This window comes from Phascolarctos cinereus, unplaced genomic scaffold (assembly GCF_003287225.1).
Source record: "Phascolarctos cinereus isolate Bilbo 61053 unplaced genomic scaffold, phaCin_HiC Scaffold_1;HRSCAF=81, whole genome shotgun sequence".
In the NCBI taxonomy this organism is placed as follows: domain Eukaryota; kingdom Metazoa; phylum Chordata; class Mammalia; order Diprotodontia; family Phascolarctidae; genus Phascolarctos; species Phascolarctos cinereus.
This window is the reverse complement of record NW_027555514.1, coordinates 60,256,056-60,283,497: the sequence shown is the minus strand read 5'-3', so window position 1 is coordinate 60,283,497 and position 27,442 is coordinate 60,256,056. Positions and strand designations below refer to the sequence as shown.

General features: G+C 38.8%; 1 protein-coding gene across 3 annotated transcripts in view; it reads left to right on the top strand.

Annotated features, from left to right (window-relative positions):
- Window positions 1–27,442, top strand: part of PIP4K2A (phosphatidylinositol-5-phosphate 4-kinase type 2 alpha) — a 203,837-nt gene that overhangs the window by 156,787 nt on the left and 19,608 nt on the right. For all 3 annotated transcript variants that reach the window (XM_020966869.2, XM_078151943.1, XM_078151944.1), the window contains 2 exons: window positions 9,386–9,532; window positions 13,919–13,957. In XM_020966869.2, the coding sequence (XP_020822528.1) occupies window positions 9,386–9,532; window positions 13,919–13,957 (186 nt within the window). The remainder of the gene's footprint in view (window positions 1–9,385; window positions 9,533–13,918; window positions 13,958–27,442) is intronic.

Genomic DNA, 27,442 nt, shown 5'->3' with positions numbered 1-27,442 from the left:
GCTTGGTTCTTTCCTTTCATTGCCCTCAGGCAACCCTCTAACACTGTCAGTTATGGGACAGTACTAATCTGCATTGGTTGTGTGAGTTTTCACTGGGAATTCCCCATGGAGGATATTATAGATGTGTCTCCTCCCCCCCCCTCCCACCCCCACCCCAAAGAAAAATATGAAGTCCCATAAACCTCTCCTACTGTTAGAAGACATTGTAGCTCTTTGTTAATCTATTTACGTGGCTGATGCAATATTATCAAGGTAAAGATAGATACAATTTAATTAAAAGTATTTCTTTAGACTTTTTAAGATTCTATTAGAAGTAAGAATCTGTGCACACCATAGAATAGTAGAACTCCATTTTATATTTTAATAGTGGAAAAATACATGCCATTTGCATTTGTTAAAAACCTTATTTTAAACCAAGTCAACTCTTTTTTTTTTAATGAAGATGATGTTTATTTGGCTTTGTCAGAATTTATTTGGCCTTGTAGAATTAGCTTATTCTGTAGTTTCATTTGGAGAATCACAAGCATTTTAGGGCAGCTCGGTGCAGTGAGAACCTGGAATTCTGGTGCCATCTTTGTCACTTTGCAGTCTCTCACACCTTAGGCAAATCACTTAACTTACTTGAAGCAGATCAGTTTCTTCATCTTTGAAGCAAAAGGGTTGGACTAGATGACTTTTAATATCTCTCCCAGATCTAGATGGATGAGCCCATGACTATCCCAGCCCCAGCATTTGTTGATAATTACAGGCAGTGTATATCTCAAGCCTGATTTCATTAAGATGAAGAAAAGGAATAAATTGTTCTATAAATATCAGGCTGAGTAGAAGTTGTCTAAGTATGCTAATAACTCTTAATTAGCTTCAGAAATATTCAAGATAAATATTGAGTGATTTTAGGGCTTATACCAGTGACCCCTATGTATTCTGTGACTCCATTGTGCCAAAATACCTCACTGATTGAGCATCAGTAAATCCAGTTTGGGTTTGTTAGCTGGAGAGGAGGAAAAAAAAGAAGAGCTGGTCAATTGGAGCAATGAAAACTTTGCCCTTTTTAACTGATAGTGGTGGTAATATGTAGAAACAGAGCCAATGAGTCATTCCAAACACTGAGGGTGATTTAATCTTTTAAAAAAGTAAATGAAACACACATAGGAAGTATTAACTGGATAAAATTTTCCTATAGCCCAAATGGACTGCCATGGAGCCAGAATCATAATATCAGAGAGAACTATTGATATTTCTATATTTTGGTGTATCATTTAAAGTTGGCCTCAGTTTGAAGCTGTATTTGGCTTTGAATCATTGAAAGTCCACATTTTATTTTGCTTTGCAATAAATAGCAAGTTATAGATTTGTCATGTTGGTCATTTTTGAGTGACTGTATGCTGAAGAGCAAAAGGAAACTGAAGTCTTACATTTTATCTATTTTAAACAACTACACTTAGCACAATGTCTGGCACATAGTAGGGCTTAATAAATGTTTATTGATTAATTGTTAAACTGTGGCATTGATTCTCCACCCACCCAATTCGTTGCTGCTTTGGTGTCCTAACAGGGAAAAAGTTCCACCTGAGACCTTTGAAAAAATAACATGTTTTTCTTGATGATTATGAAATCGCAAATGAGTTTTAAAAAGAAAAAAATAAAGGCAGAAAATATTATTGTTAGAAATTCAGGGATCCAAATAAATTACTACAAACAAACATTAAGGTGCTTTTCCTGGAGAATAGAACAGAAAGAGGCAAATAAGTCAAAGGAAAGCAACCTGGAATTGTCAAGTTGGCAAGCATCATAGAAATCATGCCATCCAACCTTCTTGTTTTATAGATGAGGAAGCTGAGACTCTGAAAGACAAAGTAGCAATTGACAGAATTAGGATTTGAATCCAGGTCTTCTGGCTCATATCTAAACACTTTCCCACATGCTACTATGTGGTAGTCTAGTAAGATGTAGAAATGGATAATATATTACTGAGAAGTGTGATTTATGGAAGCAGACCAAGGGATTATTTGTAATTTATTTGGTTCAAGATATAATAAATGTAGTGAGAATTAAGTAAGGATAAATTCCATTCAAAATAGGAGTTGGGGTTTTCAAAATATGCCTACTCAAAGCCTGCTCAGAGGCTTTAATGATGAAAGGAAATGTTAATTCTTGTTGATTAGTGACCGACCACCTAAAAAGCAGGACCACATATACCAAGTGAAAGAACCTGACTGTAAGTCATCCAGAAAACTTGTGGAAGGTAGAAGTAACAAGCAAGCACTGAGCTATGAGTGGAAATGAAAAAAAATGTGGTTTTTGAATGGCTCTCCTTCATTAAAAAACCAAACCAAAACAAACCTGTTGTGTATTGTCCATATGCCATGTTTGCTCTCCAAAGAGAATGATTGATCATGGCTGATTTGTGACCCAGAGTTCTCGGCCCTGTTCTCGTCTAGACAATGGACTTTCCTGTGCATTTGGTCCATTTGCTTCCCAGGCTCCTGTGGGACCACCAAGCAGCAAGGAACATGATCCAGCCAACTTGTCTGGGGTCCAGGAAGGAGTCTGCTAGACTGCATTCTGTCACTGCACCTGTTAAGTCTTTAAACTGAGATGTTAATAGAGCACTGCTTTGCTTCCAATGTCTGCCATCGTGGAATTCGTTTGGAAGGAAGCAGCTGGGGAATGCTTGTGAAGGCTCTGTCCTCACTGCCGACTGTAAAGAACTGCTCTGCGTCCGAGTCCAGACACTAGCCCGAAGCAGACGTAATATTTGCACTGTTTCTGCAGACCAGAATCCAAGAGGTGACACCAGGGAATGAGTATTGGCCTTTTGTGTGCCGCCATTCAGAAATAAATCTAAGCTAGTGGAAGAAGAAGCTTCCTTAGATTGCGTGTTCAGAAGCTTCATCCACCATATGTGACTGGATCTGTGATTTATCGGCCTGCTGTGGGAACCTCCTCTCTCCATCTTCTGTGACTTCGTAGAGAAGACTAGGGAGCTGTCTTGAGGCATGTAGAGGTTAAGTGACTTGCCTAGGGTCACACAGTAAATGTCAGAGGCTAGGTTTGAACACAGATCTTTCTGGCTAAGTGCCCAGCAACACTTCTTTGTATACCTAGCACTTAGCTCAGTATTTGGCACATAGAAGCCACTTTTTTTTTCATTGACTATCTCAATCATTTAAAATAAAATTGCCTAGGGTATTTTAAAATAATGGACTGTATTAAGTTGTTATAGTTAAAATATGGAATGACATCATCGGTTTTCTCATCTGTAAAATGGGAGGGTTAATAGATCAGGGTTTTTAACCTGAGATCTGTGAATTTAAAAAAATATATAACTATATTTCATTATATTTGTTTTACTTTGAAATCCAGTTTTATTTTATATATTTAAAAAAACATTGTTCTGAGAAGGGATCTGTAGCTTCACCAGAGAGCGGCTCCCAGAAGGGTGTATGACCCAACAAGTTTAAGAACCACTGAACTTCATGATCTCTGAAGTTTCATACAGTTCTAAACACAGTGACTGTATGATTTTATGACTCATTTTCTAAACCTCATCCTGTTACATCTGGAAACCATTTTATTCATAAGTTGATTCTTAATTTGGCTTCATTACTTCTCTGTTTGTTTAGGTATTTGGAAGAAGGTAGACATCATTTGATCTTACAAGCCATGTAAACCAAAAAGGATTTAATATGTTTAGCTACACAATCAGATAGGATCCTATGTTTGATATTAGTGTGACTTGCCATAAGAAAATCAAGCATATGAAAATTCAGAGTTTTGCCATAAATAAACTAGGAAGTTGTTCTTGACTTTGCAGAAGGGCATTGCAAACCTATTGACATAAACATTTTCAAGACCTCATTGATTGCATGAAGTGAAGTGAGGCATACCTGTATGAGTACACAGGATCAGGATTTACAAGGGTTTGGGCAGGTTTGAGAACTGACAAAAAGCAAGTAGAGTGAATTTTGGCAAAGATTCGGGAGACTGTCTGAATGCAGCCTGGTGTTCTAAAATGCAGCTACCAAAATCCTAAGTGCAACAGTGTCTAACAAAGTAACCCCAAGTCAGCCAAGGTTACACTGAGATTTACCGAGCAAACACAATATCCGTGTGTGTGTGTGTGTGTGTGTGTGTGTGTGTGTGTGTGTGTGTGTGTGTGTGTGTGTGTGTGGTGCCAGCGCAGGAGATAGCAAATGCTAATGTTCCCAGTGTATTCAGCACTTCTTAGATCCTGACTCTGAGGACTATGTTTGGTTCTAGACCCTACAACTACTTTGATTCAATGAAACAAATATTCTTGCCTAGCAGTGGGAATACAAAACCAAAAATGAAACAATTCCCTCAAAAGAAAGAATAAGTTTAGGGGGTGGGGATAATGATCATTCCATTTTGGACATATAGAAGTTAAGATCATAAACACCTACTATGTGTCATGCAATGGGAATACAGTGACAAAAGTGAAATAATTCCTTCCCTCAAGGAAATATTATTTTGGGAAGACAACATATGTAGATAAAAAAAAAATCAAAAGTTATTTGAGCAGAAGGAAACTAGCTACTGAGGGGATCAGGAGAGGCCTCATGTAGGAGGTGGCACTTGTCCACAGGGTAACCGGATGGGATCATCCAGCAGGCAAATGATGATGTGAAATAGGAGTTCCAGAGAAGGATTAAAGCTGGAGAGAGAGAGAGAGAGACAGACAGACAGAGAAAGAGAGAGAGAAACATATAGGTGTATGTAGTGGAAATAATTGAACATGTGGAACATGATGAGATCATTTAGGAAAGAAGGTATAAAGAATAGAAGAAGACCTACATTTTGGGTTTTGGGTTTTTTTGGTGGGTTTTTTTTTTTGGCTAGGCAATAGAATTAAGTGACTTGCCCAGGATCCCACAGCTATTAAATGTTATGTGTCTGAGGCTGGATTTGAACTCAGGTCCTCCTGAATCCAGGGCTGGTGCTCTATCCACTGCGCCACTTAGCTGCCCCTAGGCCCTACAAGTTGGAGCTAGAAGGTGAACGATGAATCAGCCAAGGAAACTGAGGACTCTGTAGACAGGCCAGAGAGACAACAGAGAACCAAAGTCACAGTAGCCAAGGGAGGAGAAAATATTTAGGAGGAAGAGGGTGGTCAACAGGAGCTTCATAGAAGCATGAGGACTCAGAAAATGACATTGGATAGATCAGTTAAACTTTGGAGACAGCAATTTCATTAGAGTTGTAGGATAGAAAGCCAAGCGGTAAGGAGTTGAGAAGTGAATTATGCCAAAGAAATGGAAACAGAAAGAGTGCACAACTCTTTCCAGGGACCTGGCAGTGAAACAATGATAACTAGTATTTATTTGAAAACGTGTGAGATGGCTTGCAAAGGGATGTCAGGATTGAGGGGTTTTAGGTCTTTGAGGAGGGACTATATTTAAGAAGGACAAAAGGAAGGACCAGATTTTCCTCAACTAGGACCTCAGGTAATCGGGTGAGGATACCCATCCCCCTAATGACTCCTCTCTTCCATAGACCATGTGCTGTGGTCAAACTGGACTTCTCATTGCTCATAAACATGACTCATGCTCTTCTATCTTCATGTCTTGGCTTCTCCCATTCTTTATACTTAGAATTCCTGCCCGTTGCTTGCCCTCATTGAAATCCTTACCAGTTTAAATATCAGCTCTGCAAATACCCAACCTGATCTCCTTAGTCAAAAATTCTTTATCTTCTTGGACCCAGCCATGGTCCTGTCTTTCTTTGGCACATGTGTTTTACTTTGTATTATAATGGTTTGTTTACATGTTTCTGTAGTCTCCTTAAAGTCAAGGACTATATCTTATCTTTGTATCCTCAGTAGCTAGTGCAGGGCTTTGCACACCAGATGCTTAATAAATGTGTGTTGAAACTATTATTGATGAATATTTCTAAGGCAACATGGAACCTCTTGTGCCCTAATATGCACTTGGCTTCCTGGTATATATTCTAAAAACTACATTCTCTCTAAGCAATCTTGATTAATGATAACAATGAAGAAGTTGGTCACCATTTATCTGTTTTATGAGCACAAATGTACTTTTGGACTTTAGAGTTTAGGAGCAAAATTAAATTTAGAGCTAATTACCCAATTTGAATGAATTTTAAATTCCTTTTAGATACACAATGTTTCTCCCAACCTTTTCTCTCTCCCCTAACCCCAATGTTGCCATCACCACTCCCCTGCCTAACCTTTGTGTCATTCCAAAGTAGTACTTTGAATAATTTAACTTTTTATACCTTACAATATAATTTTTATGTGCTAGGGTGAAAAGTAATTTAAACATAAAAGTAACATAAATTGATCATTTTAGTAGATTTGTTTTATGTAAAATTTACCCAAATTTGTCTGGTACTCTAGCTTCATTTAAAAGTAGGAAAATGTCTTAAAAAAACAACTTCCAGAATGTTTAAAATGAACTAAATCTTTTCAGCATTGCCTAAGTTGACCTTAACTTCACCACACCATTAACAACTATTTTTCTAACAGGAAAAGGCATCATTCAACAATCATTTCACTGTAGTAAATTTTTCTTTTTTTTTTCCTTCCAATGGCAGATATATGTCATCTTTTTTTTTACTTTCATAAATATTCAACATTTAGGGAGCAGCTAGGTGACACAGTAGATAGAGCCCTGGCCCTGAAGTCAGGAGGACCTGAGTTCAAATCCAGCCTCAGACTAAACACTTGACACTTACTGGCTGTGTGACGGGCAAGTCACTTAACCCCAATTGCCTAAAAAAAAAATGAGTCTTTAAAAAAATATTCTGCATTTATTATGACCAGTGTGAGGAAAAATCTTAGCCTTTTTTCATATAAATCATATAAGTTTCCATTTTTTATCCCTCAAGAAGCTAGAGTTATCATATTTAAAGCAACTGGAGGCTCCAGGCATTAGCTGGAAGTGGTGCTTAGAAGAATGGGTGGCCATGGAGTATATTTTGAAATTTTTGTTAAAGGGGTGTGTGTGTGTGTGTGTGTGTGTGCACACGTGCATGCACATTGTGAAAGTCCCCACCTGGGGCTTAAAGCATAGGTAAAACATTTCCTTGGATAACATGTGATAATATCTAAGAAGATCCAGTCACATTTGAACAGAACACATTTAAGCAGCTATATGAAGCTGTCTGATGTGTTACAGTGTGTAATGGTTTACTTGGTGACTTACATATGACATAGCTCAACTCAGTTTTTTTTTAAATATTGGTTTTTTTTAAGCTGTGTTATCTGATCAGTGAGGTTTGAATGTGTTCTGTTACTGTTCTCTGAAAAAATAACAGGCTGATTGTTTTTCATGCAATTTTTAGAAATTTTCTCCATTGTCATCATCCATAACTAATTTTCACTGAATGTCCACTCTGTGGGATGTTGTATAGAATGTGCTTAAAAACGGAATTCAGTAAAAAGAATCTTTCTGTAGCATCAGGGAGTTTGGGTTCTAACATGAATAACACATTGTTTAGGACATGCTGATTGGAGCTGCTCAACTGGAAGTTCGATGTTTTGTTCAAACATGAAATACTTAACTCTAACATTTGCATTTTTAAGAGTTTCGTGTGTGTGTGTGTGTGTGTGTGTGTGTGTGTGTGTGTGTGATGCAAGTCTGCAATTATTATTACTTTAATGGTTCCCATACATATCTGTGGCCGTGCATTCTTTATATCTTTAGTGTGGAGATGAGAAACTTTTTTTTTCAAGTGAGAGACTACTAGTAGAAAAAGAATAAACAAAGCACATATCAAGCAAAATTCAATTTATTTTACCTTTTCTTTTGAGTGAAATAGAAAACATCCTACTTGTCTGCTTTATAAATTTATATTGTTCACTAAATACATCTTGCTTCACTACTTCGAGGATGGATGATCTTTTTTGTGTGTGTCATTACTTCCTGTGCCCACACAGACTCAAATTATCCATGCTTAGTTGAATAGCCTTGTGAATTCCTATGACCTAAAAAATGTATCACCTTGTGGCCAACTTTCTGGTGATGTCTCTCTGAATTTGCTAAGTTGATCGTTGGATGACAGACTTTGTAGGCTCTGTTGCCAGAATCCTGCTCAAAACCTTTATCACATGGTAGAATCTACCAGAGCTTGACATACCCCTCAAGAATGCAAGGTTCACTTCACAATACAGTGAGGCATCAGAATAGGATTTTAAGGAAAGATTCAATAAATAACAAATTTGTTAAAAATTCAGTTTTATGTTATAACCACTTAAGGGATAAACAGAGACAAAGCTTCCGTGTTTGCTAAAGATCTAAGAGGTTGGGAGAGATCAAAGTCATTCTATTTTAGGGAATGGGTGGAGAGTGGAAAAGAGGAATAAAGACTAGAAATTTCTTAAGTGGCTAAATACTGACAGCATTCGCTGTCCCTAAAGTTTAAAGCTGCTATATTCTTGAAGTCCTTCCCTCTTTTTCAATTGGGGGAAAGAAAAAACAACCTCCAAGCTGTGTATTCCAGGGAGCATAGCAGTTCACTTTGCAGCAGAAAAGATCTGATTTCATAGAGTAGTATCTCTGTCTTGAGGCCTTTTAGGATATTATCAATAAAAAATTTTGAAGTTATTGAGGTTGGGGGGCAACTGTTTTGTATAATTTGAATGATCTCTTGGTATTTGTCCTAAGGACTGGATGAAATGAAGTAGAAGGCTGAAGATTCCATTCCCCAGCTTTAGAGAGAAGGAAGAGATGGCAGAACAAGAACTGATCTTACACCCTATCCTCTACCTCAAAGAAATTCTATCTTTGGCTTTTTACCATCCAGAGCCAGCCTGTTCAATAGTATTTCTAAGAGTTAGGTACTTTTCCCATTTGCTGAGTTCTAGCTCAGAAGCTAGAACTAGAAGTGAGCCATCTTAATGTAGAGTATTATGTACTCTTTCCACAAAGTGACCTTCATTTCATCTACTTTAGTTATTGAGCCAGGTGTCATTGAAAGCCCCTTAGCTCAGTTTTAAAAAATGTCATTTTAGTGGCGTGGTAGGTAAGGTACAGTTAAAGTTAATATCTAGTTTAGAGTTGGTACATGGAGAAAGCAAATAAAAGGGAATTACTTTAAAAGAATTATGGAAAAGACACCATCATTTATGTGTTTGGGTTACTCTACAAAGCAATTTGGATATTTTCCACTAGGATAAAACTTCTCTGTGTGAGTAAAAAGAAAGTGTGACTTATTATATGCTTGTTGTGTGTATCACTTTTTCATTAACACAAATATAGCTATTTTCTGTAAATAAACCATAAGGAAGTTTTTTTCTGTGTACACGTATCAGATGAAAGGGTGTTACACCTTTGATCTTCATGAATATCTGCTGCTTGAATAATTGCTCTCCTCTCTCTCCCCTTTCTTTCCAATACAGTACATTGTGGAATGCCATGGGGTTACCCTTCTTCCTCAGTTTTTGGGCATGTACCGGCTTAATGTTGATGGAGTGGAAATATATGTGATCGTGACAAGAAATGTGTTCAGCCACCGTTTATCTGTTTATAGGAAATATGATTTAAAGGTGAGAACCATCTAACGATTCGGCGGTAGTCATCATTCACTTCTATTCAATTTAATATTTATTAGACACTTGTACGTATGTATTAGACACGTGTATAAGTAATGGTGCCAGTCTCTGGGGACACAAAGACAAAACCGATTTTTGCTCTGTCCTAAAGGGGGTTATGTTCTTCATTCAGTTCATCTCATGTTCCTCAGTCCAAATTGTCAAAATCAGCAGTAAGTCAGAAGCATTTATTAAGCACCTGTTGTATGTAAAGCATTGCGCTAAGTATTGGTATATATAAAATAAAGCAAAACACAGCCCCTGCTCTCAAGGAGCTGACAGTTTAACAGGGGAGAAAACATTCAAATAGCTTTGTATGAACAAGATGGAGGAGTCCTTCAGATAAATGTGAAATGACTTGTCAAGGGCCACACAACTATTCAGTGCCTAACACTGGATTTGAATTCAGATCTTCTTAACTCCAGGCCCAGCAGTCTAGCTAATACAACACTTGGCTGCCTGGGTGGGGAAAGATACTTGCTAAATTAGAGTAGATGCTGATGGATAGAAATGAAGCCACTAAGGTTAGGGGGTGGCAGTAATGGGGGCTTAATTATATCTTGGTCTTTTAGAAGGCACTGTGGAAAGCCAGGTGGCACAGTGGATAAGAGTTCAAGGCATAGAGTTAGGAAGATTCTGAGTTCAAATCTGGCCTCAGACATTTACTGTGTGACCCTGAGTAAGTCACTTAACCCTGGTTGCCTTAGTTCCTTATCTATAAAGTGAGCTGGAGAAGGAAATGGCAAACCACTCCAGTATCTTTGCCAAGAAAACTCCAAATGGGATCACAAAGAGTTGGACACAACTGAAAAGATCAATCAACAACAAATGGAAAGGTAGTGTCCATTTTCACTGGACTTCTTTACACACACACACACACACACACACACAAATATACATATATAAAGATTAAGATGCCCAATTCTAGCATCCCTTTTTGTAGGTAGAATAGCTGTGTTGTTTATTTAGTTTCTGGACATATTTGGTTCTGGCCAAGTTTTTTTTTAAATGGGGTAGAGTTCTCATGGCTTGCACCATTTTCATGACCAACATGTATAATGGAAACCTTTAATTTTCCTTATTTCAGTTCATCATGTTTCATTGTACATTCATTAAAACTTAGCTGAGTTGTCTTCCAGGCGCAGGATTTGCAGCTACTTGGAAATGAGGCTTCACTGAGAATCAAAAACTGGGTGTATCTAACCAAAAACATTTGGTTAGATAACTCAGGATATAGAATGTAATAAAATATTTTTCCCTGTGCCTAATATTATGAGCTTTGTTCAGCTGTTAAAAGCACCCATTAAAAACATTCAGCTTATAAATATTAATTGTCAGGAATTAGGGTGTAAAGGGAGACATTCATGACATATGTAGAAATCCCTTAAGGGAAAAGGAGTGCACCCTTGCATCTGGTTTTTGGCTGTGTGTGGAAAGGCAGCCTGAATATTGCAATCATTGCATTGGCTGCCAAACAGTCTTTATGTTTCCCGTCTCTTCCCTCTCCTTTTCTGCATAAACATCAGCCTCTTGGACCATTGCATGGTTGTTTCAGATGACCACTGGTCCCAGGAAGCTGAGAACCACTGAGCTAGAGACTTGACAGTTGGTAGCTTCGTAATCACATGGCTTCAGTCTACTCTTATGTGAATTATGTTGGATCTTAGCTTCCTTAATTGAAACAGAATATAAGACACTTTACTCCTTTCTTATCAGGTGGGCTCAATTGTTTAAATGATAGCTAGTATTTATGTGAACATTTAAATTAGTCTGAAAAGTCATCATGGCTTAGTAGATAGACAGATGGTGTCTGTAGTTAGGAAGACCTGAGTCTAAGTCCAGTCTCTGAAATATACAAGCTATGTGTCACTTGACAAGTCATTCAACTTATCAATACTCTGGGCAATTCTCAATGGAAGACTGAATATCCGTGGTGTGGGTTTTTAATTTGCTTCTCTACAAAATGTCATGTGAGCACTCATCTTCATGGAATTCCCTACACCAGTGAAATCACAGGTCAAGCTTAAAAACAAAAAGAAAGAGGCCCAAACCAGAGCTCCATTTTGATATATCTCATATTGAAAACAAAACAAAATCTCTTGAACAGTAATGAATTTTTCCATGGCAACAAGTTTAGAATTGAGAGAAAGGTAAGAAATCAACTCTTCCCCAGTATATTGAATATCCTCTTAGCTGTCCTGGGATATATACCAGGTAAAATGACATCATTACCATCATAATCAGCATTTATATACTGTGTTAAGGTTTACAAAGCACTTTACATATGTAATTTCATTTGATCCCCTCAGCAACCCTGGGAGATGGGTAGTTTGTTACCCCCATTTTACAAGTGAGGAAACTAAATCTAAGAGGCTAGATTTAAACTCAAGTTTTCCCGTTTCCAGGTCCATCGCTCTAACCACTGCTCTGTTTAGCTGCCTATTCTCTCACATGACCCCAAATTCTTTCCTCCAGTCCTCTTAGATAATCTCAAGCTCAGCCTTGGCTCATCAGGAAATAGCCCAGTGGTCCAAGCTCCTCTTGGCTGCACCATTTCATTTTCATGACCTGAAGTCCCTTTGGAAGACAGGACAGCTATTGGCAGTGACGGAAGCGTCTTCTGAGCACATGCCAGTTTTCTCCAGCCTGGAGTTTTAATTCGACATAACTACTTAGAAACAAAAACATAATCAATGCCAATTGCAATAAAAATGAATGAGGGCTGAGCTACTTTTACCGAAGGAAACCTAGCAGATGCTTTTGACTAACCTGAAAAGAAAGAAAGATCTGAGGAAGATAAGGGATAAGCACAAGTAAGGGAGGGTGGTGGCAACCACAGATGTCAGGCCTTTCTGAAAATTGGTCCATATTTGACCCCTGAAATTCAGGGGAAAAGTATTGATGTTCAGTTGTATCCAACACTTCATGACCCCATTTGGGGTTACTAGAGTAGTTTGTCATTTCCTTCTCTAGCTCATTTTACAGATGAGGAAACTGAGGCAAACAGAGTTAAGTGACTTGCTCAGGGTCACACAGGTCTAAGCCAGATTTGAACTCAGGAAGATGTGTCTTCCTGACTCCAGGCCCGGCTCTGTGTGCACTATGGTGCCACCTAGCTGCCCCTCGTGGCAGAGTACTCGGGCAGTAATTGAGAAATCACCTGCTATGCCTGGCCATTGATATACAGGGTAGACCAGAAAAGCAGACAGCACTGGCTCCAGAGTCCTCTGATGGCTACTACCTATGCAACCTGGGGAAAGCCACTTCCCTCCGCAACTTCCTCATCTGTAGCTGTAGAAGGAGGCATTTGAACAAGAGGACCTCCAACATCCCTTTTGGATTTGTGGGCCTCTGGTACGTGGCATCCAGGGTCCTTAGAGAACTGAGTGATTGATTCAAGTCCACGCAGACAGTGGCGTATCGGAGACTAGAAATCAAGTCTCCCAACTTCTAATTCATTCTTCTCTTCACCACACCATATGGCCCCCAGAACAGAGATGCCCAGGGCATGAGAAGAGCCAGCAGGAACCGGGTAACACTTACACATCAGCTCAGGTTTTCCTCTGGCCCAAGGTCAGACGTGAGGTCAGAGAGGAGTTAGTATGGACATGGCCCATTCAACTGGCCAATGGACTGGTTACCTAGCCTACAAATGGAATGGTACAGCCACAAGATATATGAGTATTGTATGAGCAAGATTTCATATGATTGTGACAGCTAGGTGGCACAGTGGATAGAGCATTCCTGAGTTCAAATCTTCCCCCAGACACTTGTTAGGGGTGTGACCTTAGGCAAATCACTTAGCTGCTGTCTGCCTCAGTTTCCTCAACTGTAAAATGGGGATAATGATAGCACCCACATCCCAGGTTATTTCTGAGGATCAAATGAGATAATATCTGTGAAGAACTTGGCAATGCCTCAAGCGCTCTATAAATGTTAGCTGTTATCATTATCTTATCTAGACATGTAGGAAAGAACACAAGGGAAATGAATCCAATTGATCTCAGTCAGGAAAGGTTTGAAGGATCTTCGGGAACAACCAGAGAGGGGAAAGTACAAAGAAAATGAAAAGCGATGAACTAGAAATGCAGACATTTGTCCATGAGCCACTGTCTTCCATCCAGCAACTTCCCTTCAAAACAGATTTCGGTTCTCAGTGGTGGCTGAGGTCATTCTATGCCTCGCCCACACCGAGGTTTCCTGCTAGATTACCTCTGTGCCTTGCTTGGCCCTTGGAAAAATTTCTCTTCTATCATAATGATGCCAGGGAATATTATCCTCTTTTAAAATGTGGACATTGCTTCCCATTGTACATATTTTTATATAGTCTTTCTTTTTCAGGGGTCTACTGTGGCTAGAGAAGCTAGTGACAAAGAAAAGGTACAGTAATGTTATAGTTGTTGTTGTTTTCCTTCTGGTTCCTACCTGGTAGTATGTCTGAGATTGGGTGAAATTGTTCATTATATATGTCTGGCCAGTTTCCTTCAATTCCCTTAGCCTTTACCCTTTCCCTTTCTTTTTTTCCTTCTCTTTCTTTCTCTCTCTCCTTTCCTCTTTCTCTTTATCTCTTTCCTTTCTTCCTTCTTTGCCTCTCTTCCTTTTCTCCCTTCTTTCCCTCCTTCCTTCCTCCTTCTTTACTCCTTTTCTCCTTTTTCCTTTTTTCTTTCTCTCCCTTTCTCTTCTTTCATCTCTTTCTCACTCTTCCATCATCATAGTTTTTCTTCTCCCCCATTAGCTATCAGTAGTAAAAACCATATTATGGAACTGAGCTGGGATCCCCTGAGTAATGAGATTGCTATTAACTTGTAAGGTATTGGAAAAGTAGGAATTCATATTTAACATACAAAGTGCTGATGAAAGCATAGTTCCTCCTTGGTAGACTCAGGAACCTCATGGACAGGCATAATACAACACAGTGATGAAGAGACAACTAGATAAAGAGTCAGATGCCGAGAGATCCAGCCTTAAAGCCACTGCTATGTAGCAATGTGACCTCGGACAAATCCATCCTCTCTGGGTTTCACTTTTCTCTTCTGTAATATAGAGGAATTAAGTTAGATGCTCTATAACACCCTTCCAACTCTCATCTTCCATAATGCTGTAACATTAAAATAAATACATTTTTGTTTGTTTAAAAAATTGAAGGGATAGAGACATCTTTTGTTTTTCCTGGATCATTTGACTTTAGGTAACCTAATAATAATAATAACAAATGATATAGCAGTTGCTATGTGCCAGGCACTGTACTAAGAGCTTTACAGTTATTATCTCATTTGATCCTCACATTATCCCTGGGAGGTAGGTGTTGCTATTATCCCTATTTTACAAGTGAGGAAACTGAGGCAAACAGGGATTAAGTGACTTACCCAGGGTCACATAGCTAGTAAGTGTCTGACTGAGGCTGGATTTGAACTCAGGTTTTCCTGACTCCAGGCCTAAAACTCTCTCCAGTGAGCTACTTCATTGCTTTCTACCATTTTCATTTCAGGATATGTTGCGGCACCGTCTTTTCAATACTTCATACAGATGCTAGGCATAAAGTTGTGTTTTCTTTAATAAATCCCTTCTGAACAAGTATCAGCCATCCATGATCCTAGAGTCTAAATTCAGCGTTACTGTGACTTTCCAGTAGGGACCCCTCTTTGGTATTGTGTTTCAGTGGGTGCATCTGTTACTATGTCTTTGTCCTTGAATCTTCCTGTGTAAATCATACTGATGACCCCAGCATGCCCAAGAGAGACAAACTTGATTGACCACAGGCTCCCATACCCCTCCTGACTCAAGATTTTGATTTTAAACCCATAAGAAATCCAGAAGGCTGGTGTTGTTTTTCCCCTTCTCTCTTTCTTCCAGGAGGAAATGCCTGGACAGTTACGATCCATGAGCACTTTTCAACTTTTTGACAAAATGCCAAACTGACTAGCAGCTCCTGAAGAAGAATTGGGTCCATCGTGACACCTGATTGTCTGCATCATTTCCCCTCTTTTTCTACATTTTATCAAGTCTCTCAAGACCACAGCTGGAATGGCCATCACTTATCTCTGGTCCATTCGTTTTGATTTCTTAGGTTCTATTAACAGAGGAATGGTCTCTTAGACCTCAGGGAATGGTGCTCCTTTGCTTTGAAAGGAGAACAGATGCTGAGGAAAGAGAGTTAACTTGGCAATTAATATGAAAGCTAAAACCAGATGAATAACATAAAGTAATAGAGGAGAGAAAGGCACAAACATTCGTCTTTCAGCATAGTTTAAAATTTTCATCTAAAGCAGGATGTTCAAAGATACAGTTACCCCTTTGTAGGTCAGGACGTTCTTGGATCCTAATGCCATATGTGTGCTTTGGGTGGGAGAGGGGAATGGGTGGAGCATTGAGTGGTGTGATTAGAAAACTAGCCTTAGAGTTAAGAAGAAAGGTTCAAATCTTGCCTCTACTTATTCTGTGATCCTGGGCAAGTCACTTAATTTCCCCCTGCCCTGGGCAAATCCCTGACATTGAAAGTTGCAGAACAGAGGCCCAGGAGTTCCCTTTGCCAATGAAATCGTAAGTCTGATCCAAAATACAAATACAGCAAGTGTTCAAATGTAGCACCATTTGCAAGTGAATTTAAGAAGACTACAGCTCTCTCCCTGGTACTATTATTGTAAACTCAAAAAAATTCTGCATCTGTAGAATTCATGCATTAGTACATAAAGTCATTGGGGGAAAGAATTTCCCCTCTCTCATTAATTCCCTTACCTCCATAGAAAGTAAAAGATATTTCTAAGATTTTCCCAAGAAAAATCCCAGATGTGTAGGAATTATCTCCAGTGCTACCATCTTGGTGCCTTCATTCTGTTTTCAAGCATGTTAAAATAGAGTATTCTGAGTTTTACAAGTGGTGGTGATATGTATCAAAAGGACTGCCTTTTAGGCTTGAAAATCACCACCGCTGCCCTGGCAGTAGGCATTGAGATTTCAAAGTATAGGTGTCAGAAGATAAGTGGTCTTGAGGTTATCCTTCTGTCCTTTGGCTTGGAAACTTCAAAACCTTCTCTCTGGGACCTTTTATGCTGGGCTGCTGTTTCTGTGTTCTTCCAAGAACTGAAGATCCTCATTCTGACTGTCCTCTCCTAAGGCTCAGCCAAAAGAATAGTGGCTGATGGGAGTTAAGCTCTTGGGACTGCGACTCCATTTTTGGTCTGCCAAGAACCAGAATCTCTTTCTTTCTTGCCTTCTGTCCCAATGTGATCCCAGTTGAACTGGATATGCCAAGATGTGCTAGGACTAGCCTCCATTGTAGTCCCCTCTTTACCAGACATTTCAGCATCCTCTTGTGAGAATACATCTGATTTTAGGGGGTTCTATAACAGTTCACTTTGCAGCCAGCTTTGCTAGAAATATTGCATGCTCTAAAGTGAGGGGCACTAGGCTAGGACATCTTTCTTTGGCTGTTTTCAGTGCAGAACTGATCTATTTCTCTAAACTAATTTCTCCTTGTAATTTCTTATTAAACTCTTTTGTGGTGGCTGTTTATGTGCATGTCTTATCCCCCTGACTAGTCTGCATGCTCCATGAAAGCAGGTACCAGGTTTATTCTGCTTACTTTGTGTCTCCCACCACTTCTAATATTATACCTGGAACCTCCCTGGCACTGACAGTTTTTTTAATGAAATCTTAATCCTAGATTTTTGGACCCAAAGAGTACCTCAGAAACCATCTGCTAGTTATTGTGTGTTTTTTTTAAACAGTTAAGCCCCACATTTCACAGATGAAGAGAGAAAGAGGTTCAGAGGTTTCAGTAGTATTTTGTCCAGTGTAAAAAAGCTATTGTTTTTGAATGTTTGGGCCATACTTGCATTATTGAAAATATATTTATTACAAGATTGCTCATGTAGATAAAAATTAAGTGATTTATCATTTTCAAATTTGCCAAGTGCTTTCCAAATGCAATCTTATTTAGGTGCTATTATTATCCCCATTTTACACATGGGGAAACTGAGGCAGGTAGCAATTAAATGACTTGTCTAGGTTCACACAAGTAACATATAATAATAGCAATTGTACTAGCAGAAGCAGCAGTAATAGCAGTAATACTGATATAGCACTTTAAAGTTTTCAAAAGCAGTTTACATAAGTGAACTCATTTGATCCTCATAAGAACTCCATGAGTTACTAGGAAACTGAAGCTAAGAGAAATTAAGTAATATGTCGAAGGTCACAGAGTTAGTAATGACAGGGCTGGAACCTTACTTTAATTTGATTTTTTCCTTTTTAAGATTTAGTTGCAGATAATAGGAAATACACTGATAAAACTTTTTAAAAAGTAGTCAAAATATTGAAATGATTGATCAAAAAGCCATTACAAATTTGGAAGTAAATGAAAAATGTTCTCTACTGAAAACATCATTGGCTTAGTGAGAAAAATGACACCCCCCCCACCAAAGAAAAAAAACACCCAGGGGAAAAAAGTTAATCAATTCAAACTTGTTTTAGAAAAAAATCTCTAAATTTGGGGTTTTTTTAACAGTAAACCAGCATTTTGGTACTATATAGGCAAAACAGCTGATTTGTAGGTGAGGGAGGAAAAAACCATATTTGACTTTTTTCTAATTAATAATTTTTTATATACACATTAATATGGGTGTTACTTTGTACATGCAAAAATTCTGAATTTGGAAGGCAGAAGATAAATAGTTTGAAGGTCACAAGTATACAACTTTTTTTTCCTTTCTTATTAATGGAGTTTGATAAGAGATAGCAATACATGCTTTGGTAATAAAGCCATCTTGGTTTAATCATATAGTCATTTACCTGCAATCTTGAAATAAACATATCTTCAGTAATGCAAGTATGACCAAAACATTTAAAAGTAGCAGCTGAACCATTCATGATGCTAAATGATTAACAGCGATATTGAGAAGATACGAACTTTATGTTTTAAATTACATGTGAAAACAATTGACAGTGTCTTTTCTTTCCTTCCACATGCTGATTTTCAGTCATTCAGGGTGTACTTATGAAGCACCTTTGTCTTAAGTGTCAGAGATTAATGAGACACTGTCCCTGCTCTGTTCTTCCCTCCTGGTCAATATTCTTGACCCCTAAAGCAGTATCATGTTTTCTGTCCCCATAAATAAGAAAGAAAACTCACCAAAATGTACGTTGCTGACTGGGATTTGTTTATTTGAATCATCCTTTCCCTTTTGGCTTTGGGGCCACTTTCAAACAAAATAAAGCTCTATTCAAGAAAACCAGGCTCTGTTTTAATTACTGTCCCACCGTATACCCTACCGAATTTATTGTCATGAATTTTTCATCGCAAGCCTCCGTGGAGGCTTGGAATTCTTTTCCTTCTTGGTTCTCATTTCTTTCCGATCATTACAACTGTTTCATGACCCAGTACTTTTAACTTGTTGATGACAAGTTCTGAAAGTGTCATTTCAAATATTTGGTGATACTGGTGCAGACAAGCCCCCATCCCAGCCATTTCCACTTGACACGTCATTAGTGTGATTTGCGTTAGCATAATAATAAAAGGGAAGCTGATGAAAATAAAGGAGTGATATTTCAACAATGCAGGGATCACTTTCATGGCAACAAGTATCAGAACTTGCACGTACAGATGTCTTGTATTAAAATTTTTTTTTAAAGGCAAGTGTAGGGTGTTTTTTTTTCACAGTTGTCAGATTCTGACAGCTGCTTTGACTTGTTTTATTCTTTTAGTTCTTTTCTTTTTAATGGAAGGGCATCTTCCATTCATGGCTCCAGCAGTTCACCCCCTCTAAATGAGACAGGGAAATGCGTTACTCCCCGGTGGTCGATCTTTTCACAGTTGCGCTGCCATTCCAATGTGACATCAAATTAGTAATTATAGCTGAGCGGACTTCTTTTTACAAATGACAGTCTTAGCGCGCTGCCTGCCAGCTAGCAGCTCAGCAGGGGAGCCAGGCAAGTAAAAAAAGAAAACATAACTGGACTCACTTGATTTCTAGGAGATTTGACCTGCTGCTTTAAAAAAAAAAAAGCCATGTTCTCAGGGGTTTAGACAAACAAGCTTTCTCTTCACCCTCTACTGTGGCTTTTCTCAAAATAATATCCAATTTTATTAGGTAAAATAAAAGCCATAATAAAACCCTAGGGTCGCATTAAGAAAGTTCTTTAGAATGGATAACCAACAACCTAGAACCCATTTGAAAGAAACCAGCTGCCCCAAAATTGGCATATATCAGCAATAATCATTGTTGACACTTTCCGAATAGGTTTAAAAAATGCCTTGTCGATTCTTATGCATTGTAAATGGTGCCAGCGATTAAAGGACTGTCACAGTCTCTGACACTTTACCTATTACTGTCTGAAGGTTACAGGAGAATTAGTGGCTAATAGCATTACAGCTAACAACACTTTCCTAAACCAGTTTTCAGCATTTCTTTTGTGCTCCTTAAATTGTAACAAATTATAATTAATTACTACCTTTATCTGATTCTTTGGACTGCCACTAAAGCCAAGGTAACTAGGATGGCAGGATCCAGGGCACAATAGCACAGCAGCAGATCCTTGGGATCTTTCTTTATCAGTTAAAAAGCATTTCACATTTCCCTGTCAGTAGATGATTAGTTAAAGGGAAACTGTCAAGTTTATAGTCCTAAATCCAACCTAAACCTTCCCCCCACCCCTTCTTATTCTCTGACATTACATTCCTGCAAAGATAGAACTTCTTGCCAATGGTCAATAAAAGCACTTATGGTGCTGCTAAGAGTTCTCAGAAACCCTTCCCAGAATTCCCTGCCTAACCCAGTCATTTATTCAGCGAAGATTAGTTAAGCTTCTGTTATGGACTAAGTAAGCAGTGTGCTAGGGAAGGAGGAAATGAAGTCAAAAATAATGGGAAAAGACCCTGTCCTCAAGGAGTTTAAATTCTGTTGGAACCATGAACCATGCTGTCACCAAGTTGGAGACAAATACTAGTGATATTTGTCAGTAGCTCAAGACTGTTAAGATTCAGTTTGTGTTTTCAGAGGGCAGTCCTTGGAAGGCTGTTATTAATTGGGGGGTGGGGATGGGGTAGAAAGGTACTTTATCAGCAGTCTAGCCCATGATGTGAACTTCATTGACAAGACAGAGTTGACATGTAATCAATCAATCCACAGGCATTTATTAAGCGCTTACTGTGTAGACACAAAGAAATTATCAGAAGGTGAGAGGAAACCCTCCCGCCTTCTCATTTTTAGATTTTCTAGACCAACTTCCAGAATTTTTACTTATGTAACACACAGGGGGTCAGGATGAGGAGTGAAGCATAAGGAATGTTAGATGTATCTCCTAGCTTTGTGTCCAGATGGTGCCACATCTAAACAGCGTTCATCAAAGAAGCCAGCGTTGTTTTGGGTCCTGTTGCTAAACCAGAAAACAGTGTTGTCATTAAGAACTGCACAACTGGCCTTGTAGGAAAAGCCTCTTTAACTGGTGACTTTACAGCTCACAGTAACTAAACCTGGTAGATCTCTGTTTGCTAGCTCTTCCTTATTGTCCCTCAAACAAATCAGGTTAATAATGTAGAGGTGTGGTCCTCCCAGATCGGTTGGATTAACACTGTGTCTGTGTCACTTACTACTTGTCGCATCCTAGGCACTTAATAAATGTTGATTGATCGATTGATTGGTATTTAATTTGCTACCCAATCATACCTTTCCAGGCAGCCGGTCAGGCCAATTCAGATGGACAAGCCCAGGCTCTCCCCACCATCCTGGCAGTGGCATCCAGTGTAGTAGGATAAAACGCCACTTGGCACAGGCATTGGGGGGTGTGTGGGAGGGCTTTTGTTTTTGCTGTTTAAAGCCTAACCACTTTCACAGACTTCTTCCAGCAGCAGTGATGATAGAGAGGTTATTGAGGAAGTTTAAGTATGGGGTACCAAGGGCCAGAATTATTTTTAGAAACGTTGGCCAAGAGGTTGCAGACCATTGTTAATTTTTCTTCTTCACAAATTTAGGATTAACCCATGATCCGTAAGGCAGAAGCAGAAGCAAACTTCTGAGTTACCAGGCGTGATGGTGCCTAGATTTTTTTTCTGTACGCTAGTATAACGAAAAAATCTTCAGAAATGATAATACTGAACCTATTTTACATGTTTTAGTTCCGGCTCAACTTGTCCCAAGAAAAGCTTATCCAAGGAGCCCCAAACAATGATGTCCCCTCTTAGAATGATAAGGCATTTTTTTAAAAGCCTGACAGTGTTGGGATGGAAGGCTATTAATTATAAACATGATAATCGCCATAACTGGCATTTCTGTAGCGCTTGAAGTTTTGCAAAGTACTTTATATACATTATCTCAGCAATAGCCCCATCAATTACATGTTATTATTGTCCCCTTTTTTATTAATGGGGTAAGTGAGGCAATTTGCCTGAAGTGACACTGAGTAAGTGTTTGAAGCGGCATTCAAACCCAGCTCTGCTGGACTCCAAGCCTAGCATTCTATCTACCAGGCCATGCTGCCTCTCATGGTTAGACTAATTAGGGATGATAAGAAGCTAATACATAGTTCCACCAGATGTAACTATAGCAAGTTGTAAAATTACAGGAAGCTATCAGCTGTTCTGTGCTTCTTAATACCATGGTATTGGAGCCTGCCTTTAGGAGGGGGTTTACTTTATTTCTATCGTTGTACCTGAAGAGACTTAGGAATGACCTGAATTAAGAGGCTCTGAGTCCCTGATGCCAGTCTACAGAAGCCATGCTCTTGTTCTTTTGTGGAAATTAGGATGAATTAGTGAACTGTTGGGCTGTTGCCCAAGTCATCATTTTGCCTGTTTAGGCATGCTTTGCTTCTGTTGTGAAAGGAGGGTGTCATGAGCATTTTCTTTGGGGAAACACCTGTTATCCCTAGTGCTTCAGTATGAACTTTTCCCCTCTTTGCCAGTTTCCCACTTTATGGATTAGATTTGTGGCTGAGATTTTTTTTTTTGTTGGAGCAACAGAGCTCATTTATTGTAAACCTTTAGCAATCCATACTGCCTTCCAATGGCCCCTATGTGCATGATGCTGTTAAATCAGTTCCCCTTTGTACCAAGTCCAGAATAAGTTACCTAAATGTGCTCCATTATGTGAATAATTCCATGTTATATTTTAAGTGCAGCAGATACTGATTTTTATAAAGACTCTTGGCAAGCCCTCTGAATGGCTGGGTTCCAATTTCACATTTGATTTATCCTCTTTTATAAGTTTATTTTCATTTGAGCGAGCTTGGAAAAACACTTAGATCAGGAACATGAGCCATACCTAACATCAGACAATAATTAACACATATTTTATATGTTGTGCATGCAGCTCGATCTGTCACAATAACAGCCCATCAAAGGGACACTAACCAGTGATCTTTGACATCGTGGCTTACAATGAGACTTTTCAGAAATGGGTTGCCAAGTGAACACATGGAACAAAAATTCATTTCTTTCTGAAATCTGAGGCCTTTAATCACAATGCATCGTGATATGTATTATCCTTTGCATTGAAACCTTCTGGTGGCAAAATCTTGTTTGCATTAAACACTTGAGTGTGACAGGAATGAGGCTCATTTTCCATTTAAGTTTCCCTTCCCAACTGCAGCCCAACTGGGCCTTGCATTCTAGGGTTATGTGCACGTCACAAACACATCCTTTATGTTTTCAAACTGAGTTTTTTCCTATTAGTCCTTTTGCATTCTTCAGCAGAAGATTAAAATAATGAAAATTCAAAATGAAGTCAATTATTAATTGAGTAGAATGCTGGTATGTTTGGATTTTCTGATGCTTTTCAATGGCAAAACAAAATGTTTTGCACTTACATGATTGGAATATTTTCATTCTATAGTGAGAGTTATGCTCTTTTAAAATATTTGGGACTTATCTAAAAGTTACTCAAGTCACTAGCTTCTCTAAATTTGGATCCCTTTATAATTTGCTATTGATCTTTTTCTTCATTTTAAACTGAACCTTCAAACGTGAAGCTTAAATTCAGTGCAAATAGTGTTTACATAATACATGCCAACTAATAATAATTTAAAGTTTTAAAAATTTACTTTCTTGGAATCCCAAATAAACTGGTTCCTATAAATAAACACATTTGTTACCTTTTTTCCCCCACTTAAAAATCTACTAATAATTTCAGTGGTAGTGATTTTTCAGCATATAGGCAGTTGAATGGCAATGATAATTAGCATACTCAATATAGGAAGAAAGGGTACATTTTAATGCACATTTTCTTTCATCTTGCTGCTTTACACCCATTTCAAATAGACAGACTGTGGGGTTCTCCTGTCTGTTTTCTGGAAACAGCCCACTCAATGGATTCCATGACTTTTACTTGGCAACTGCCTTCCATCCACAGGCCCTGCTTTGCTGACTCAGCCCACAGAGCTGCATGGTCATTTCAGAAATGAGAGCAATAAATTTCACAGCTGTTCCTTTGGAATTTTTTTGTGTGTGTCCTGTTCTACCCCAAGCCCAGTCCTCTGGATAATTTATATCTGCTGTTGAGCCCAAGGAAGTAACCATTCATTGTCTGGTTCTACCCAAAATCATTTTATCTCTCTTTAAATCATCCTCATTACTTCTTTTCAGACCCTGAGATAGTTTGTTATATGTATACTTAGAATCCTGTATCCAGTTTTCTTGGGAAACTGCGTCTGTGTTCATTTGTGTTCCCATCACATGCATCTGTGATTCTTCTTAAGCCATGATCAACAGTTTCATGTGGGTTTTGGTTTAATAATGACGAGACATATAGTGCTTTTAAGTTTACAAAACCCTTTTCATAAATATCTCATCAGTCCTTCTGGCAGCCCCTGGATGTGGCAGGAGGAGAAGGGAGGAAGGAAGAATGTAGAAGGGGTACTACAGGTGTGGTATTGTGACCACCACCATTTACAGGGTTTAAGGGAGATGTAGTGACTGTCATGGTCACACAGCTAGTTAGTGTTGAAGGTGTGATTTGAACCTAGTAGTTGAGTACTCCTTCTGTCATACAGACCTGTTCTCCCTATTTCCCATGTATTATGAACAGTGGCATTCTTTGGTACTTGAAAATGTTTGTGTGTCTGTCTCAATCCTTTGTCTCATTTCTTAACTGGTCTTAATCACTGAATGGGTGTTGCCTTAGACGCACTTAGACCTGGGAAAGACCTTAGCTTAAAAAGGCCAAGATTTCCCAGTGCATCCAGGGCCATCTCCATTAGTCCTGATCTGTGTCTTGTCACTAGACCCAGATGGCTCTGGAAGAGACAGTGGGGCTGGTGACTTTGCATAGCCCTGCCTCACTTAAATCCAATTCACTTGCAAGTCAAGACATCACCCTCTTGATATCATTGGTCCTCTTTGAGTAGGACAGACAACAATAATCTTGGAAATAGTTGAGGTAAAAATTAATATAATAGTAATATAAAACATAAAAAACCAGTAATTTAAAAGTAACAAATTCACCTTGAAATTGTGTGGTGCCTTTACTTTTTATAAGCATTTTCATTCCCTTAGCTCATTTTATTCTCACAGCTGCCCTCCAAAGTTGATAGGATAGACATTGTTTTCCCATCTTATGACTGAAGAAACAGAGCCATGTGTCTGTCCCTAGCTCATATGTAAAGTAAATTGTATTCAAAGTATGATGAGATATAAAACAGAAATTTTGTGTGATGAATTGTTGGTTGGTTTATCAAACCAGAAGACAAAGAAAAACTAGAAAGATAATTCAGGTCCTGATATTCTGTTTTTAAAGAAAACAATTTTATTTGGGGGGGGAGACACCAAAATATGAAATAATTCAGTTTAATCTTGAGGGGCAGCTAGGTGGTGAAGTGAATAGAGCACTGGCCCTGGAGTTGGGAGGACTTGAGTTCAAATGCGGCCTCAGACTAAACACTTGACACTTACTAGCTGTGTGACCGTGGGCAAGTCACTTAACCCCAATTGCCTAAAAACTAAAGGAAAAAAAAGAATAATTCAGTTTAATCTTAATCCAAATGATTAAATTCAAGAAACCTTTATCATCACGTATAATAGTAACATGTGCATTGATAAAATGACAATATGGCCCAGGGATTGATGGTTATGTTTGTTGGTCCAGCAGTGTTCTGGTCTCTTTTCAGGCATAGACAGTCTCTGGACTAAAGGAGGAGGAAAGCAACCAAGCATAATTCTCAGCTTATTGAATAAACTGAAACTTTGTGCCCCTTGGGATGTGTGTACATTGGTTTCAGCACCACTTACCCTGCTAGCATAGTTAATGACACACAAAAAAGGTATTGATCTACATTCCCCCAAGTCAGTGGGAAAGTGAAGCCTCCTTCTCCTAGAGAGGAGGATCGGATTTTTAAGCTGAAAAGGAGAAAACCAAGGCCCAGAAAAGTTTAGTTTGCCCAAGATCGAAAGGATTCAAAGGATGACACGTGGCAGAACCAGAATCTGAACCTAGATCTGCTGATTCTGTTCTCTTTTTTCTTCCCATCGTGCCATGAAGTCCCTGAAACCTCAAAGGGAGAAAACAATAGCCTGAACTGTGGCCCTCAGATAGCACATGCCCTGCAAGAGGGAGGGAGAGGAAGAAGAGATTTTTCTTCTCCTTTTTTGCTTGTCTCTTCCCAGGAGCAGATCAACCCATATTCCAGATCCTCTTTTTTTTTTCTTCTTCCAGTAAAGTCCTACTCCAATGCCTTCTCATGGCATGTGGTGTCCTTGGATTATTAACAGGTGTGCCAGCTGATCACAAGGTCTGGTGGGTCCTACCAACTTGTAAAGGCTTTCAGGATGGACCTGGTAATGGACTCTCTCTGTCTTTCATATGATGCCCCAACCTAGCTGAGTTTGGAGAAACCCATTACCAGAAGGCTGATGACCATGTGGTTTTACTTCCAGTTCTAACAACTAATGATGATCACCTACTAAGGCACAGAGGGAGTGCCCTCACTGATGAAATCACCAGTCCTTCTAGTATAGTCTAATATAAGCATATTTTATTTCAGTTTCCCTGTCACTAGAGTTTCTCACCTAGCTGCAAAATCTTAGAAGACGAAGGATACCCTGAAATTGCCCTGTATGTGTACATAATTTGTGTCTACTTTGAGGTGTGTTTGTTGTTTCCGCCTCTTACATGAAGTACTTCTGCTGGTCTAGCACCCCAAATGGCATTGGTTTCATCTTTATAAATTTGAATTAATTGTACTGCAAACACAGATCCAGTGTGTAACTTGCCGTCTGTCTTCCCTAGATCCTCACATTCATACTTCCAGGTTTCTTTTGCTGACCAAAACCTAAATATATTTCCTTCCCCTTTCCCTACTTAGTGATGTATTTTCTTATGCAGACAGCATAAAAGGGAAAATTGCAGCAATTTTCCCAATAATTCAAGTCCCACCTGCCCATTTCCCCCTCTTCCCTTCCCAAAGAATCACTTGAACAAAAGTGTCTAAATTATCTGGACTAAGAAGGCCCTAGCTTCATTCCTCTTTCTGAGTGCTCGTGTGTTTGTAAACAGCTTGTGGGCTTTCTAATGAGTTTATTCTTATTTTTTAATTTTTTGTATGTCATCTTTTGGATCATTTCTGGTTACTTTCCTTAAATTTCAAATACTGTACTCTATGCATTGTAAATCTTCACAAGATTGTTGATTTAGACCTGGGAGGGAGTTTACCAGTCTTCTAGTTCCAGTACTTTATGGATGACACTAAAGGTGAATCATTCACTCTTTGCAGTTCTTTAAAAGAAAAAAAAAACCAACTCATATTTTCCTAGTAAAATTGGCTCTTAACAACCAGCATGAGCTTAGTCATTCTCAGACTGTTTAAATTATGTTTATCTTCTCTACATAGTTTTACAAGTATTCATGTCCAAAATTTAGAGGTTGAGTTGGCCTGGCCCAC